This window comes from Branchiostoma belcheri, unplaced genomic scaffold (genome assembly GCF_001625305.1).
Source record: "Branchiostoma belcheri isolate BF01 breed outbred unplaced genomic scaffold, Haploidv18h27 scaffold13, whole genome shotgun sequence".
NCBI lineage: Eukaryota > Metazoa > Chordata > Leptocardii > Amphioxiformes > Branchiostomatidae > Branchiostoma > Branchiostoma belcheri.
The window spans coordinates 1,420,242-1,437,227 of record NW_017802713.1 but is presented as its reverse complement, the minus strand read 5'-3'; the positions used below and the strand labels follow the sequence as shown (position 1 = coordinate 1,437,227).

The following is a 16,986-nucleotide window of genomic DNA, read 5'->3' as shown; positions in this document are numbered from 1 at the left end:
GTGTTAAGCTTTAGATAAATAGACATGTTTAGTGTTTAGTGTTTCTTAATCACTAGCATCCATCTGACTTGCAATTAAATGAATGGCGGGAGTGGTAACTGTAACATCATTGATGGGGAATATCTCTTTTGATATTTGATCTGGAGAAGCGGGTGCCACTGGTATGGCAGGACTATGTCTGCTGTGTGTAGCATTTGGATGCCTCGAATGCTCGGCCAGGGGAGGTATGGGCGGGATGTGGAGCGTCCATATGCAGACTGAGGCGTGGGAATGGGCAGCCAGAAGTATTTTCTTAGAAAAGGGATCGTACTATTCTTATCTGAATGCCACGGATACTTCTCATTTGTTTATGCTGAAGCTACTTTATTTTGATGCATTTATAAAGAACAACCTGCTACCTGTCCTCCGAGGCTTGTAACATGGTGGTAGTTTTTGTCGGTAATTGGTGGAAAGTGATGTTGTCAGGACAAAGAGTTAAATCTATGGGCTCTGATAACAACACTAAACCCCTTGCAAATGCCACGGATATTTGTGTTGGTCACCAGATGAGAAGGAGAGATGGGTGAAATACCAGTGGAGAGAAAGAGATGTGGTACTTGTTGATGTATAGTAGGGATTTTTCTGTACGGGGGAGGGGGGCGGTGTGTGTTTTTCCTGTCTGTGAAGAAGTCATAGCTCCTCAAACAGTGGTTGTTTCGTCAGCGAGGTGCCAAGCGAATTTGAGACTGTTAACACGTTCGGCACACAGCATTCCACGGAAGTGGCCAGGCATGTTTGCAAACAAGAGCGCGCACATGTTGACTTCTTATTACGCGAAAAAAAACGTCCCGAGCGGTATAAAGGAGGGCTGTATTGTCTGGCGGGCTGCGTGGATGTGTGTTTTGAGAAACGCTTTTAACAGGCGTCGTACCGTGTGGCACGTCTCAAAGGGAGGAGCATTCCTCCAGCTATTTGTTGTCAAGACGAGAAATGCCACCCGGAATTTAGCGTGAATTCTCGGTGTCGTGACCCGGGACTCGAATCTGGGGTGCAACGTCCCCCGATGCCTTTGGGACAATGTTTGTCCATTCCAGCCCTGTTTATCCCCAAACATGTGCCACATAACTCGAACGTATACAATACTTTGCCATATTTAGGGAGGGAAGTCACAAATAAAAAAAACACCATGAAGGCATTTGCACGCATGTACTGTGTTAAAACCGGCTTCATTAGAATTACTAGTAGCTCTATTGGATGTACCAAGTGGAATTTTCAAGCTGTTTTGTCTCTCAACACGAGCTTGGAGACTTCTGTTTTGACTATTTAAATGGGAGGAAGCTGTTCTTGTAAGTATATACACAATAACGCAACTCTTAACACCAAGGTAGATGTAGTTGACAGTCTGGTAAGTGGTAATGAGGTGGATATGATTTGTTGTTGTACTGCTTACGTGTTAGCTAACACGGAGCCACGAAGGTCATGTTCCCATCATTGTCTGTTTGTAGAAAAGGTGTTCTCTGTTTTTTACCTCAGGGTCTTTTAACTGCATACTATTACTTAGAATAAAAATAGTTGTACCATGAGTTCTCAGAATCCTAATGTTGCAAAAGTATATTGTGGTCATGTCACTTTTTCATTGTCAGGCAAAACAAAGGTTATGAACCAATTGGTGGTTGAATTATTCAATTATGTTTATATTTGCTATTGTTATGACTTTAGCTTCTGTTTCTCTAATAATGTTAAGACATTTTTATTACACTTTTTACAGCATATGTGTGCTGCAAAAAAGGTGGTAGTATTCTATCCCTAGGGAAATTGTGGTACGGCTTCTTTGGACCATTTGTATCATCACCTTGAATAAGAAATATCCATACAACTTGCACTAACAGTTAATGTTATGTTATTCTTTGGTAGACTAATTTGGACAGCTATGAAGTCCTTTCAACAACTGACCTTGTCATTCCAGTCTATATGACTAATAGAAGGTTTTGTCTTCTTGTCCAAGGTGTCACTTTCCTGTATTGACTTGCGGCATTCCCCACACTTTCCCTCTATGGCTATCCAAGCCATGGATTGTATAAAGTAGAAAGTGCAATAGTATACCTTCACGCCGGCATGTTAGAAGAAAGAGGAACATACGCAGGCCTTTTGTTCGGCTGGTACGTTCCATCGGAAATGCTTTACACATGTTGTCATGATACCGGAGGGTCCCGTGACGGACTCATGGTTCATCGTCTTTTAGCAAGGTTGACATGTTTTTCTGACTCCTAGATGCAAATTCCAAAATGCCACATATTTTCCAAATGCAGTCACCCCTGGTTAGGGGATGGCTATCCATGCAACAGATGTTGAGGCCACTTATATCAACAGGCCTGCCGCACTATCACAATGATACCATGTGATAAAATACTTGTTATTTCAACAATTATAAGTAACTTTGCAGTAAGCTATCCGTATAACCGTAAAAATAAAAACTAAAATTATCACAAAAATACAAGGCTTGAAGTATGTCCTACAGATTGTGGTCACTGTGTCTTTCCAAATTAAAACTGACTTGTATATTATATTTTATTCATTTAATTGTCTTTTAAATGTTTGATCAATAATGGATAATGAACCACAATGATAGGAATGTTTCAAGTTTCAAGTTTCAAGTTTATTTATTTCACCAGGGCATACCTCAGATCAGTTGATCTGATTTTCAGGTATCCCTGGGCACACATTAAAAATTACATACACAAGTTCAACGCAACAATATACAACAAATATTACAAACATTTACATATTATACAAAACAATCACAGTATACAATATAGGCACATTTCATCTGCGGTCATCTACAGTCCGTTTTTAAAAGCTGACGTTGCTATCAGTTGCCGCTGGTCAGCAGCAAGACAGTTCCACAGGACTGGCCCTTGGTACTGCAGGCTGCCCTTGAAAGATTCCACATGTGCATTGGGAGTGTCCAGCATGTGAGGGTCGAAGCTGTAGAGCTGTTTCGTAGCAGTGCGAGTACGAACTCTCAGCACTGGGGGTGACAGCCATTTGAACATATGTGTCATGTAGGCAGGTGCCTTGTGGCGAACTGCCTTGTGTACAGTTACTAATGTGTTCAGTTTCACCCTTTCAGCCAGGGGTACCATACCAGCCTCTGCAAGCAGGGTTTCTGTAGGTACGCGATCTTTGAGTGATCGCCCAGTAATAATCCTGGCTGCCCGATTTAACAGTCTAGTCAAATGTTTATTGCAGATGTACTGTAAAAACTTTGCATTCATGCAATTCACAAATTACAAATTGATCAAAATAGACCCTTGTCCTAGATATATCATTTTATTTTGATACAGACTATATAGTATATATTATTTGTAGTACTTTCCCTTTGCTAGAGCTTAGTTGAGAGAGGATAGTGTTATGCCAAGCAGGTCATGAATCCGCGCTGTGGGAGACAGGGAGCCGCAAGTTTGCCAGGAATGTCCCCTGGGTCCCGGGCCTTTACTAAAATACTGTGGCAGATATGCAGGTCTATAGCTTCTGCACTGCTACAAATTGTACCTCTTGGCGTTGTTCTTGTATGGGGACAAGTTTGGGCAGTGGATGTTGGACAGGTTGACTTCTAAGTTATATTTTGTATTTTTTTATATTTGGAGTACGGTGTTATCATATGAAGCATAAGCCCCCTGAACCTGAAAAATGTAACATGGTCAGTCATGTTTGTCCTTCAACGAACAAATCTCTTGATTGGTTCTTTTGAATTGGATACAGGAATGTAGCAGTTGTATGATGTTGTTGTTTACTTAAATGACGTCATTGTTGTTTTTGTTTGTGTTGGTGTGTAGGTTCCCATTGTTGTGAACGAGGGCATTACAACCTGAGCACGTATCCGCACCTGTCCCGGGACAGCGGAATGAAACCGCACCACTACGCACAGCAGCAACACTGGGGTTACCAACAGGGCGGGGCGCCTCTCGGTTACCATGGCGCTGTGAACCAGCCGGACTCTGGTTACTCAACATCGGTGGAGAATCTGTCCATCGAGGACAAACGGACACTGCAGGAGCAGCGAAGGCAGGAGCCACAGGGAGAGGAACAGCAGACAGACATCCCAGAGTCCAGGAGTAAAGAACGCTTGCCAACGTACGAAGAAGCGAAAAAGCAACTGGAAGCGCAGAAGCAACCGAGAGACGTAAGCCCCGTTATTCCAGAGTCGAGCTGCATCACGAGTAGACAGGTGACGCAGCAGACCAGCGCATTTTACGTCACGGGCAGCACAAACGTTTCCAGACCGGAGAAACAGCAGACCTCGAGTTCCAGCTCGTGGCCAAGTGGCGCCTGCGCGAAACCCTCGCTAAGCGAACGCATCCGGGACTTGACTGCAGAAGAGGAGGGGGAAGAATTCGGAAGAATGCTGCGACAAAAGCTGCTCGCTGAGAGACATCCGCGGAGAAAAGACAAGGATGGCTGGCAAGTCACAGATTTGGACTCCACTGACATTCCAGATAAAAGACGGTCGAAAGAGATCTGTCCCCAGAGACCGCCACCTCCGAGAAGTTACAGCCCACCCCCTATAACCCCGCTCCAACCCAGGACTATGTACAACAACAACAAATAACAATGTCGCAGCAACAACTCCACCCACAAACAGCAAGGTCAACACCACCGCCACCACAACAAAGCCACCATCTTGGCAACCCCAAGAAGAGCGGCCACAGTAAAGAAGAAGACGTGGACTATAAGGTGGTTGCTTACAAGATGCAGCAGATGGTACAAGTGTTGTCAGATGAGAACAAGGCACTGAGAGAAGAACTGGAGGTGTATTACAAGAGAGTAGAAAAACTACAGAAGGTGAGCGGACATTTTATTGTGAAGAAACCCTGCATGAAATGGCTCAACCTATCCATCTTGTAATCTCATTTGGTAAGTTTATCATGTACATAATAGTTTACCTGCCTCTGTTTTTAGAGTAAAGAAAAAAAAGGTAATTGTGGCTGCGTATAACTTTGTATTTCTACACAAAAGAATTCATCAAAGTTATGCTTGAATTGGCAATCTTCTTCAAACTAACTGTCACACTCTGGGTGCCGATATCTTACATATGAATGATGACCTGTTGTATTTTTCCTGACCAGTTTGAGATGGAGATTAAGAGAATAACAGACGCCCATGACAGACTGGTCCAGTCCACCAGCAAGAGAGAGGAGTTGGAGGGTCAGATGCGGACCAAACTCAACACAGAGATTAAAAGACTACAGGACACCAACAGATCTCTCAGAGGTATGGAAATATGTTACATTATGTACTTGTTACCGCTGCTATTTGTTCGTTAGTTTTGAAAGGAATAGGCTATCATGAACAATCGGTATTTTGATTTATAAGTTATATATAAGGTTTTGAGATGAAAGGATGCAATTTAGAGTCATGAGTTAACACTATTATATAGTATGAACTATTAGTTTATGTCCATTATTGGCACTTAGAGTAACCACTGTATCCACCATGCGCAGAAGGCATCCCAAGGCAATTTTACCTCTCTACTTTTTACAGTGGTTTAGATTGTTTCTGTAGTGCCATTCAGAGGGATGACAAATTTTGGAAGCTGGAACTGTTTAGTGTGTGAATGTGTGAAAGTTAAGTACCTCTGCAAGTCTCTATTACATTTGAGATGTACGATTTTTTCAATACCGCCCCCCCACCTATTTTTTTGCAGAGCAATTGGAGGAATCCTGCCATCAGCTAGCCCAAAAGCAGGCCAATGCCGAGGAAGATGCCAACTTGAGAAAAGAACTGAGCAGAAAGGAGACCTTAGTACAACAACTCATAGCGCAAAGTAAGTACCATCCCGGCACGGCTTCCCAGGAATTTTAAAACTCTCTAAAACTTGACAACAAAGTTTTTGGTTCACTTCTCGGCTTTGTCAGGGGAGAGGTTGTTGTTATCCGTTTTTGGCAACAAGGAGAGTGAAGGAGATTATTTTAGCCCTTGTCAAAAGCCTTTGAGAAATCAGGTGTGCAACTTAAGCCAGGTATGGCCTTTCTCTGCAGGGAGAAGTGAAGTGGTGGTGAAACCTGATCCTAATGGCCCTCCTAGGCTTTCTGTCCACTTCTCCACTCTGGAATGTGACCTTGGGCCCACAGATCAACTGACCCACAAAATGGCCGCCTTTCATCGGGCAGCGAACCCGACATTTCTCCTCGGCAGTCAACCGTGTTTGTTTGGAAAAAATAGTCGTCTTTAATTTTCCTGTTGCTTTCATTGCAAACAGAAACAAGTTATGGGCATTAGGAACTAAAAAAACAATAACAATATTTTGTCTCATTGAAGTTCATGAAGTGACCTTAAAGTGCCTTGCAAACAAAAAATAAATTAGGCCACACCAATTCAATTTGTTGGATCTCGGATTTGCTTCTTCATTTTTTCCGATTCGCAAAAAAAATCTGGTTCTGAATCAATTCAAATATGCTCGTATTTTGCCCACAACAGTTGAGGAAAGTCCTTTTCTTCCTAGCTGTTACAGTTTTTCCATCTATCTATGCAGTGGTTTGATTAAAAGCTCAAAATTCATTGTTCAAATATTAATCCAGCCTTTTATGTTAACTTCATGGCTCCTATTGTAGCATTTGGGTCTATAACAGGATGCCTAGACCTTTTTTTATTTTTATTTTTTTTCCCTGTCACTTCATACTTGAAAAAATCTGAGAAGCAAGAAATTAAATTGGTGTGGCCTTAGGTCTTTGTTGATCCTTGTACATCCGTAATGTTCACCTCCTTCCTCTAATTAACGTTGGAATGTTTATGACCGGCGTGTAAAACTAACGTCCTTGTCGTTGCTGTGGTGTACTGTGGGTAATACAAGTATTTGACAAGTGCCCTCTGCCGAGCCAATCAACATTCCTCACATAATTGTTGATTAATTCAGCGTTGGATCCATAGAGACGAAACAGCTGTGACGGCGGGTCGAGAGTCAACATTTGCTTGGAAAATACCCGCTGGCTAGAGATGTCTTTATTCACTGGTTTTTAGGTCAACTTGGATGCTGTAGAAGTCTTAAAGGCATCCAAAGAAATTTTAGGGCAGCAAAACTGGAAATACTATGAACAAGGCAATCTAGCACATTAAAATCAGTATTTCATACTTGAAAATAAGATAAGTTCTTTATTTTCTGGATGGTACCCTTAAAATCAACCCAGGTCCTTCCAGTAACGTTTTTTTTTGTCAGAATTTTGGGCATTTTTGCCCCATGAATGTCGATATTCATCGGGACAGTATTGTTTCAACTTAGTAATGTAGATAAGTGAATAGAATATTGACTTCGAAAAACCTGGTTTCCAAGCCCTAAAAACTGCACTGGATGCCTTTTATTAAAAGTTTTAACCTGATGTCTTTTCCACTTATAAATAATAGGATGAAAGGTATACAAGAGTTCTCTGATGTTGTGCAAAGAGACTGATGATGATGGTTTACAGGTTCAAATATTTAAATACGGTCTAAGGATGGAGGTCGCAAAAGACTCCACCTGCCCCCCTCCCCCTTTCCACTACACTGAATGCACCAAAAATGAGTCACTAATGCTATTTACACTCATTTCCTCGGTTGTTTCTCTGCGTGAGCCAAATAATGGGACCTCCGTGTCTTTCTTATGACATAAAAGATTGCGACAACAAGTCGTGATATGTTTAGTACATTCTTGTTGTCTTTGCTTGTTGTTTAAATGGTTGCGATGGACCTATTTGTCTTTCCTTAATTGGCCAATAGGTTTTGTAAAGAGGCTGTAATGGCTCAATGGTGGTTATATGTGGTTAGGTAACTGTAGAGCTGAAATGAATTTACTTTGAGTTAGGTGAAAAATAGAATAAGCAAAACTTTGTATTTATTAGTACGATATTAAAAAATTTACCATTTTTCGCTTCAAGTACCTATACCACCTTACAACAGTAATGAACATACTAAGGAAGCACTTGTACAAATCACATCCAAGACTTGACTCTGCATCCAGTGCCAAGTGCAATATAGGGATTTCAACACGCTGGCTTAAAAATTCAGAAAATAATTTTAGAATTCCAAGTTTAATTCATTCTTGTACTGCAAGTTCCTGTCTGGTTAACAAAAGGTTTCGGATCCGTACGGGGCCACCCTGGACGACTTTGCTGGTTTTATCCGCATTCCTGACATTACCGCTCTCTTGCAGACAAAGACCAGATGGGCATGAAGGCCAGGCTGGAAATGGAACTGGCGGCGACCAACGCGACGCTAAACGACCAGCGATCGCACATCGAAATCCTCGACAAGGCTCTCTCCAACGCACAGGCCAACGTGTTAAGATTAGACGAAGAGGTGAGGCCTCAAAACAAGTATTTTCTTTCCCGCTTTGAGTCTGACTTTTGCACAAGTTTGAAATTGGGGATAATTTAGAATAGATACAGCAAAATGTGAGTTATTTAACCTTCTCCCTGCTGCCTAACCCCAAAAGCTATGCAAATATAGTGCCAAACAGCTACCTAAGCAGGCTGAAGGTTAACGCTGATAAATACTTGTCACATAAAGTGCCACATAAAGTTTTAACCCGATCTAGTTATCGGGGAATTTGTTTGGGGATAAGGCCTCGGTCAGCGGGGAGTTGCATATCATGGCAGAAGAATTTGGGTACTATTTTCAATGGACTCTGTGTGACGAGATACAGAACAGATTCCAGGAATACCTGATGCCCTCCAGTCATTGTTTATCCGTCTGTATCAAATATCTTACTATATTTGACATGTCTAAAATACCTTTCTGGCTAAAGCTTAACATGAAACAAATGTTTTGCTGGCTTTGTGGTAGAGGGAAGCATTTTCAGTTTGGTACTGTACATATTCACAATTCTTTAAAAATATCTGAGACAACTAGCTACTTGGTTATCATTGGCCACTGAGCTTTTAAAGTAGATATTAAAAGTGAATTATCCATGTGAAATAATCAGAAGTCTTTTGATGTAAATATAGTAACTGCTTGTTGTACACCTATGATGTGAATTTGTTGACTTGAAATCAAGGGTATTTCTTAGATATTTACAAATGCCTTTTTATGACCGCAGTGTCGGAAGAAGCAGATCTATGCTGACAGAGTGGACAAGTTACAGAGAGCCCTGACTGCTCTACAGGCTGCCTGCGAGAAGAGAGAAGTCCTGGAAAAGAGATTACGGGCCAGATATGAACAAGAACTGGAGACACTACGAGCCCAACAGGTATATACATTTATATGAATATATATATATGAATGGTTTTAAGTCTTTGGCCCTCAAATCGCAATGCCCCCTAGCATCTGTTTTTCATACTGCAGACCACAAGCATGCACCTCCCTCTTAAAAAGATGATGGGAGTAAAGTTTCTGAGGAAAGTACACCTTGTGCTCTGTGAGATCTATCTCTATAACGTTACATTTGTAAGCTAAGAGCCTCTCTGTCCCATCTCAGGGTGCCCAGGCTGCTCAGAACGCTGACGAGGGGGTTTCGGAGCTGGACGGACCGAACAACAGCCACGTGCTGATGGACCTGCTGAAGGAGAAGGAGGAGAGGATCCTGGCCCTGGAGGCTGAGAACATGAAGTGGCAGCAGAAATACCTGGAGCAGAGCGCCCTGCAGCAGTGTGAGGTCGCCGCCGCTCCCGTCAGCAAGTACGTGAAACACTTCCATACTTCGAAACAAACTGTACCAATACGTAATACAAAATAAACTAGAAAGGTTAAACATTTGCAAACTAAATGCATAATGTTTTACCTTTGCATATGGTCTGCTCTGTTAAGTCTTACTCAAACACATTCATATTTATGGTGACAGGAGTCAAATCCCTTCTGCTATAAAATTGCAACATGATGTAACACAACACTAGTTACCATGGTGACAGACATCTGGTTCAGGTCATCTGGTTCTGACCTTATTTGTATCGAGAAGAAGAGGAAGAAACTGAGGCAAAACAAAATCTTTTCCTTTGGTAAACATAGTCAAATTCTCTTAGTCAGACCTTTCAGATAACAGCCGCTCTCTTTCATCAGTGACTGCACCAGTGTTTTCTTTGACTGAATAAAATGGGTAGAAGAGGTTGAAGATTGATACACCATTGTGATACAAATTTGTTTTTTAAAGGTCTAATCCTACCATTTTGCCCTCCCCTTCACAGAGAAAGACTCCACATTGAAGAACCAGAAAGGAGTGAAGAAAAAGCAGTTCCAAGAATGACATATGACCTACCAAGGCCAACAACCGTAGAAGCAAGGTATGTCAACTCCTCTAAAAAAGCTAGAAGTGACATTCTTTGAAATACCGCTATTCGCTCTAATCTTGAAAGTTCATCTGTGTTGGTAGAAGTCATTATTCAGCAGGTTTAAACTGTAATTTCCAACACAAGAAAAATATGGACTCACCCAAAATTTTGACTGTACAACTCCAGTCTTTGTCAAGGAATGAACAATCCACCACTTCCTTGACGTCACGCAGATAACACACGTGACTCCGTAAGCAGTGGATCATAGATTGCTATTCGCTCTAGTTTAGGATATTAATAGACATATGTTTTACTGTTGTTGATCAAGATTTCTGTGTCTCCCATCAGGCTGAAAACGTTGAACATCGAGATGGCGCAGAAAGATGCCATGATCAGGGTCCTCCAGCAACAGTCGCAGGAGAAGGACACTACAATCTCTGCGCTGGAGCACGCCCTCCACCCGACCAGCCCGCAGCTTCCCGAGCAGCAGACGGCGCTACATCGCGGCATGGACACCCTCAGCCCGCCGAGGATACCCACCATCAACAGACCGGTGTCGGCGACTCAGCTCAACACCACGTCAGGCAGTATGGGAGATCTGCAGCAGTCCCGGATATCCAGTTCCACCGGTGACATCGTCCCGAAGAAGTCACAATCTGCCACGAGTTTGAACAGCATGACCAGTATCGGATCAGCACAGGATCACTCAGGTGATTATTCAAGTTTCTTTCTTTTTGTTCTGCAAGCTTTCCTTTAAAGTTACTTACAAACAAAACAAAGTTATGAAGTATTGTAGCATTGATGTGAAGTGATTTGCTTTAGAAAATATATTTTTGTCATGTCTTGTCATGTATTTGTCTTGGAAGTGTAAAAGATGGTGTCTCTTCTCTATCATGTTGTTGTCAGTTGAGTCAGATGTTACAAATTTTTGTACTAACACTGTCTTCCCATTGGTACCCATAGATTCAACAACTTTACATACTGACACGGTCATCTCACTTGTACCCACAAATTCAACAACTTCTATACTGACACTGTTATCCCGTTTGTACCCACAGATTCTTCCTCAGAAGCTTCCAGATCCGACAGCAGTAAAAGAAGCAAAGACGAGCGGCTGAGAGAGCTGAATCGGCAGATAGCAGAACAAGATTCTATCATCCGTCGACTTCAGTCGGAGGCGGCCCATATTTGGAAGTCATAGCCTGGCTATCAGGTTTCAAACAGGCTAGTAAAGTTCGAGCTAACGTTGGAAAAAGGTGTTAGCCAGATACAGGCAATGCAACAGCACAGATGTTTGAGGAGAAAATTTTGACTCACCTAAGTCAGTTGACACGAAGAAAGATGGAAAAACAAGAACTTTCTAAAACTCTGTTTGGTCCATTCCATCTAAAAAGTTGACAGGGGTATAGTTAGGAGATTTTTTTAAAGTATGGGTTTTTCAGAGAACTTTCATACAGGGGAGGCTAATGGTGACAACCCCTCCTTTTTGAATGGAATAGCCCCAAATTACCTTACACCATCTTTCAATGAAGTCTGAATCGGTAGGGTGTCAGTGAAATTTGACGCTTCTTTATGTGAAGTGGCACATGAGAAAAGTTATCATTTCCATGTATTTTAGAATCATTCCCTTGTAGATCCAAGGAAATTCCACTGTGCAGTATATAATCCATAATTATAGCTGCAAGTATACTTCTTAATTCAAGTGTAATATTATTCTGTAAATAACTGTGTTCTACTTTTGTGCAAGACACAAATCAGCTTTTCTTTTCTGTATTTAATTTCTTTGATCAAACGTAAAGGATCATATACTAGCAGATGTATCGCAGCTGGATTGTAAAGCTAATATTTTTTAATCTATCTTTGTGTAAAGTTACAAGGGTAATGTCAGGTAAATCTACAAAGCTATCTCTGTAAGGGATTTGGGCAGGTGGCAAATAACTAAAAACCTATATTGCCTTACTAGAAAGTAGCCAAATCCCATATATCATAGTTGTCCATTTATTAAAAGTAATGTGCCTTTGAAAATAGGTTTCATATAAGACACGCACTTACTGTTTTTAGTAATGATATTATAGTTAAGCCAAGATGATTTTTTAAAAAATTGTTTTGCTAGCTTTCTTGTTTTAGCCCTTTGTATCTTTCGGATTGGCAGGCCAATATCTAGTTAGGGCAAAATAAGGCACTAGCTAGTAGATAACAAAAGTTTTTCGTTCGTACTAAGAATTGTTCAGCAACATTTGTTGTTACATTTGTATACCTTCACAATGTAATAATATCAGGCATTTTTCATATCCGGTTATTAACTTAAAATGTATGTAGGGAATTCTGCAATCGTTACATTTTGCCAGGCAATACTTCTTATTAACATATTTGCTTATGATTGTCGAATTCTTAACATTCTCCATATCACTGAGACACATCAGAATGTTAAAACTATGTCTTGTCTACATCATAATTGAAGTTATTTTTTACTTTTTGTACTTTATTTTGTACATCTGTCCATATACGAGTAGTATATTAAAAATGGAAGCCAGTTGGAAGTATGAATAGTCTAAATGGAGGCATGAATGGGCAAGTAAGGTTGAGAGTACAAAAATGTTTTGAAGAAATGTATCTAGAGGACAATTTTGGGGTAAAGATGAGAGGTCGTTCTTATTGAAGAGAGAAGAAGAGTTGTAGGAAATTGGTCTATTTTTATTTGTCGGTTGTACATATTCAAGTCAGAATAAAACATGGTGACAAGGAGAGAGAACCTCTGTGTTGCTTGAGTCTTGTTTACATCAGACTATACATTCTGTGTTCCATCCGTAAAGAATTTCACCAGGTTGACGAATGATATTTATTCACTACCACTTGTTTAATCATAATTTCCCTGATGAAGATGACGGAAAAAGCATTGACATCCAGTGCAGTTTTTAGGGCCTGGAAACCTGATTTTTTAAGGTCAATATTCTAGTCACCTATTTACAGATCTGAGTTGAAACCACACTATCCCAATGTAAATTGACCCTCATGGAGCAAAAATACCCAAAATTCTGACCGAAAATGGTTACTGGAAGGGCCCTTGGCTGATTTTTAGGGTGCTATTCATAAAAAAGAATGAATGCCTAAGAATTCATAAAATAAAGGACTCATCTCTGGGTTTGTTTCTGCAGTTTTGAATATATATACCAAAAGTATGAAATACTGATTGAAATGTACTAAAAGATTGCCTTAATCAGAATATTTCCAGTTTTATTTCTGTGTGCCTTTAAACAAGTGGTTGTGAATAAACAACTTTCCTATTCAATACATCTTGTGTTGACTGAGGATGAAAAAGGTAACACAATAATTCAATTTTCACTTCTTTGCCATCAGGTTCTGTATTTATTCATTGCATGTGGATTCGATCACATAAAAATAGCGTGAAAATATATTTTTTTTTACAAAACTTCATGTTCCTACACTACTTCACTACACTTTTTTGTACACCCGATGTATAAATTATGAGCTGCAAGATTTGATATTAATCTCACAATGTTGTGCCCTACTTCAATTAGTAACTAAATAGCAGCATCAACCACATCATTATAGCTAAAAAAACTATTGCAAAACAACTCTATTCTAAGGTAACAAAATATATACATTACTGTTTTCCCAGGCCCTTTGTCATACATTGTGGATGTGTTTTTCAAAATACCCTAGCTACATGTATTTCCCACCAGCAGTTTATCTCACAAAACCCTGCCTAATTCTTCTCTATACTAAACCTTTGTCGTATCTGTATTGCACATGACTCTTAGCTTAGTGGACGCTCTTTTAGTGTCCTCAGATACAAATAAATGTATGGTGAGTTTTCTGCACTGTATAACTGTTTCATGTTATGAAGTGTTTCTGGATCTGTAAGCCAGCCAATGTGTGCATTCTTCATTCCACCTTTGAATTCACAGATACATGTTCAAGGTTGTTTCTCAAGCAAGTAGGTGAGAAGGGAAGACTTCTTTTTGCTTTAGTGGTGAGGAAGCCACCTGATACTAGAGTATGCAACGAAGGACAGTGCAGCAGAGACCTCTGTCACATTTTAGAAGTACTGCAAGTCATGCTGGTTTAGTAATAGGTGAGTTCCCTGGGCAGACATAGCCCATAACTCTCCCAATCACCCCTTCTTGCCATTGGCCATCCCAATCTGTGCGGAGTGTGGTATGATATGCAAGGACAGTGCAGCAGAGACCTCTGTCACATTTTGGAAGTACTGCAAGTGGTTTAGTAATAGGTGAGTTCCCTGGGCAGACTTAGCCCATACCTCTCCCAACCACCCCTTCTGGCCATCCCTATCTGTGCGGAGTGCGGCATGTGGGTCTTCGGAATGGTCGGACTGGAGATGAACTGTCTGTCGTACGGGTCATACTCCTCGTGTACGGGCGACGTGGTGTAGCTGAAGGCGGACATGGCGGACTGCGGTCGCATGGTGGCCGCGGGAATGTGGTTCCCCACGGAGTGGGACAGGTGGTAGTTTCTCGGTGATGAGAAAATGGAGTGAGTACCTGCAAGAGGGAACAACACGTCTTTTAGGTCATCCTCTTGGAACCCCAAAACTGATGTGAGCATGTGAATAAAAAAAGTTTGGCAAAAAAAAAGTTGCCTTCATTATGAAATGTAGGTGGTCATGAAGGTTGAACAAATGAATAAACTAATTGACATGGTGAATTTTCATTCCTTCACATTTTCTTCTTGTTCTATGGAATGGATTTTGCCATTCTATGACATAAGTATTGTTTTCCAATATTTTTTTTCAACTTACGGCATATATTTGCTCATTTTGCAGCTACTTTGCACGATTTAGAGTATGGTCTAAAACTTTTTTTTGAAACGGATGAAATTTCATGCACGTGCGGATGTAATCCATATGAACAAATCAACATGGCCTTAGTCCAATTTCCCAAAATTCCCAGAGAAACTGAAAGACATGACGTTACCAGGGAAAGCCTCCACTGCCTGGTCCTTGTACGACCTTGAGACCCTGGCTGGATGTCTCGACCTTGGCCCTGAGAAGACAACAACAACAAAAACAACAACAGATTACAATCTTTCCTCTTCACGAAACCAATTTTGTGTACAAGTTGAGAAAAATTCAGCTATACAACATTACAGAGAAATATTATCACTTCCTCAATATAATTGAAATTGAAAGGCCTATAAAATGCCCTTTGTGACATTTGTGGCATTATCAAATGAGTGAATAAAAAAAATTGATAGATTAATTGACTGATTGAAGAAATGAATAATTGACTGAAAGTAAAAGGTTTATCAAATATTGATAACCAACTCACTTTCTCTTTCTCCGAACAATAGAGGGTCGTATTCCGACACAGGACTGACGGTTCTGTAGGGGTCGTGCGTCCACCTTCCCATGGTGCTCTCAAACCTGAGTCGTGACGCGTGGAGGAACACGCCATGTCCGTCCTTACACGAGAAGTACTGTCGTCCCACGAACGAACCGTTGTGTTTCCCAACTGTGAAAATGTCAACAGTGAATGATCATTGAGCTTGGATATATGAAATCAAGTTTTCTATCATCACCTCAAAGTAGGAAAATCAAACAACAGCAAATTGAAAAAGCAAAAACTGAATTTTTTGACATTACAGTCACATATTGATTTTGAAAGTAAGCCTTTGAGAAGCTTTGAAAAAATCCTGGAGACTGTAAAATAGAATGAGAAGTTACATAGAATTAGAACCCCCTTTGATGCCTCTATTTTATTGCATTCCTTTAATCAAAGTTAAAGAAAATTAATACCTCACACATTTTTTTGAGATTTACAATTCTATTTAAATGTGTGGGGTCGTGTGGCGTAATGGTAGTGTGTTTGGGAAAAAAAATGACAAAAAAAACCCCACACCTACCTTGAAAATCGAACTCCACGCCCACCCAGTTCCCCCTCATCCCGTTCAGATGTCCCGTGTAGCGTACAGTCCCGTGTTCGATCCTCCCGTGGTACAGCACTTCCACACGCTGGCCCACGTGAACGTTGATGAACAAAACCATCGCAGTTTAGTTTTCAGCTGGAGCTGGAAAATAATCGATAGCGAGAAAATGTGAGTGACGTAGGAAAAAACAAAAACAGATTTGCTGATCATGTTTTGAATTTATAGTTCTGATTAGGTTTTGAATATGATATTACCATGAAGCTATAATTCTCAAGTTATTGCTCCATGATATTATAGCTAACAGGTGGTCTGCTTTAAGGAGAACTATGAACCACTAACAATAAGCCAGATGTCTCATAATTACTATAATTGCTGTAATTAAAACTGTAATCAGGGCAGAACGCTTACACCACAAGATGTTTGTCTGTCTACTTTATATAAACATCATTGAAATGCTTTAATATTAGTTATCAAGTTTATGAGACAAGCTGTCAGTGATATAACTGCTTGATGAATGAATTCTAACAACACCCAAAACACCACAACAAGTGCATGTGACTATATAAACAAACATCGCCAGTTCAATCAAATGTAACCCAAAACAGATCAATTGCAAATGGCCTATGCATTTCTGTCAAGCCTCTTACTTCGTAAGATATCAACTGTGATTTCATAATTATAAATTTGTTGGTCAATCTTACTCTTCTTTTCATTCCTCTTTTCATTGAAAACCAATCAATCATATACTGCATATAGAATCATATCGCACAGACTGACCTTTGTTTTGTAGCAGGTCGCCCTCTAACACCTGGTCTCACCTGGCGTGATTAGTTGCCTGGCAACGCTCTATGATCTCGCCACTTCTCGC

General features: G+C 40.6%; 1 protein-coding gene and 1 pseudogene across 1 annotated transcript; one reads left to right on the top strand and one right to left on the bottom strand.

The window, feature by feature from the left end:
- The window catches only part of LOC109463675, a 29,259-nt pseudogene extending 16,299 nt beyond the window's left edge, over positions 1 to 12,960 (top strand).
- Positions 12,961 to 14,236: 1,276 nt separating this feature from the next.
- Positions 14,237 to 16,911, bottom strand: LOC109463992. The gene is made up of 5 exons (XM_019760915.1): positions 16,896 to 16,911; positions 16,095 to 16,259; positions 15,521 to 15,703; positions 15,167 to 15,235; positions 14,237 to 14,734 (listed from the first exon to the last, which is right to left on the bottom strand). Exons 2-5 carry the CDS (start codon positions 16,234 to 16,236, stop codon positions 14,454 to 14,456), a joined length of 675 nt encoding a protein of 224 aa, XP_019616474.1. The 5' UTR covers positions 16,237 to 16,259; positions 16,896 to 16,911; the 3' UTR covers positions 14,237 to 14,453.
- Positions 16,912 to 16,986: the final 75 nt, after the last annotated feature.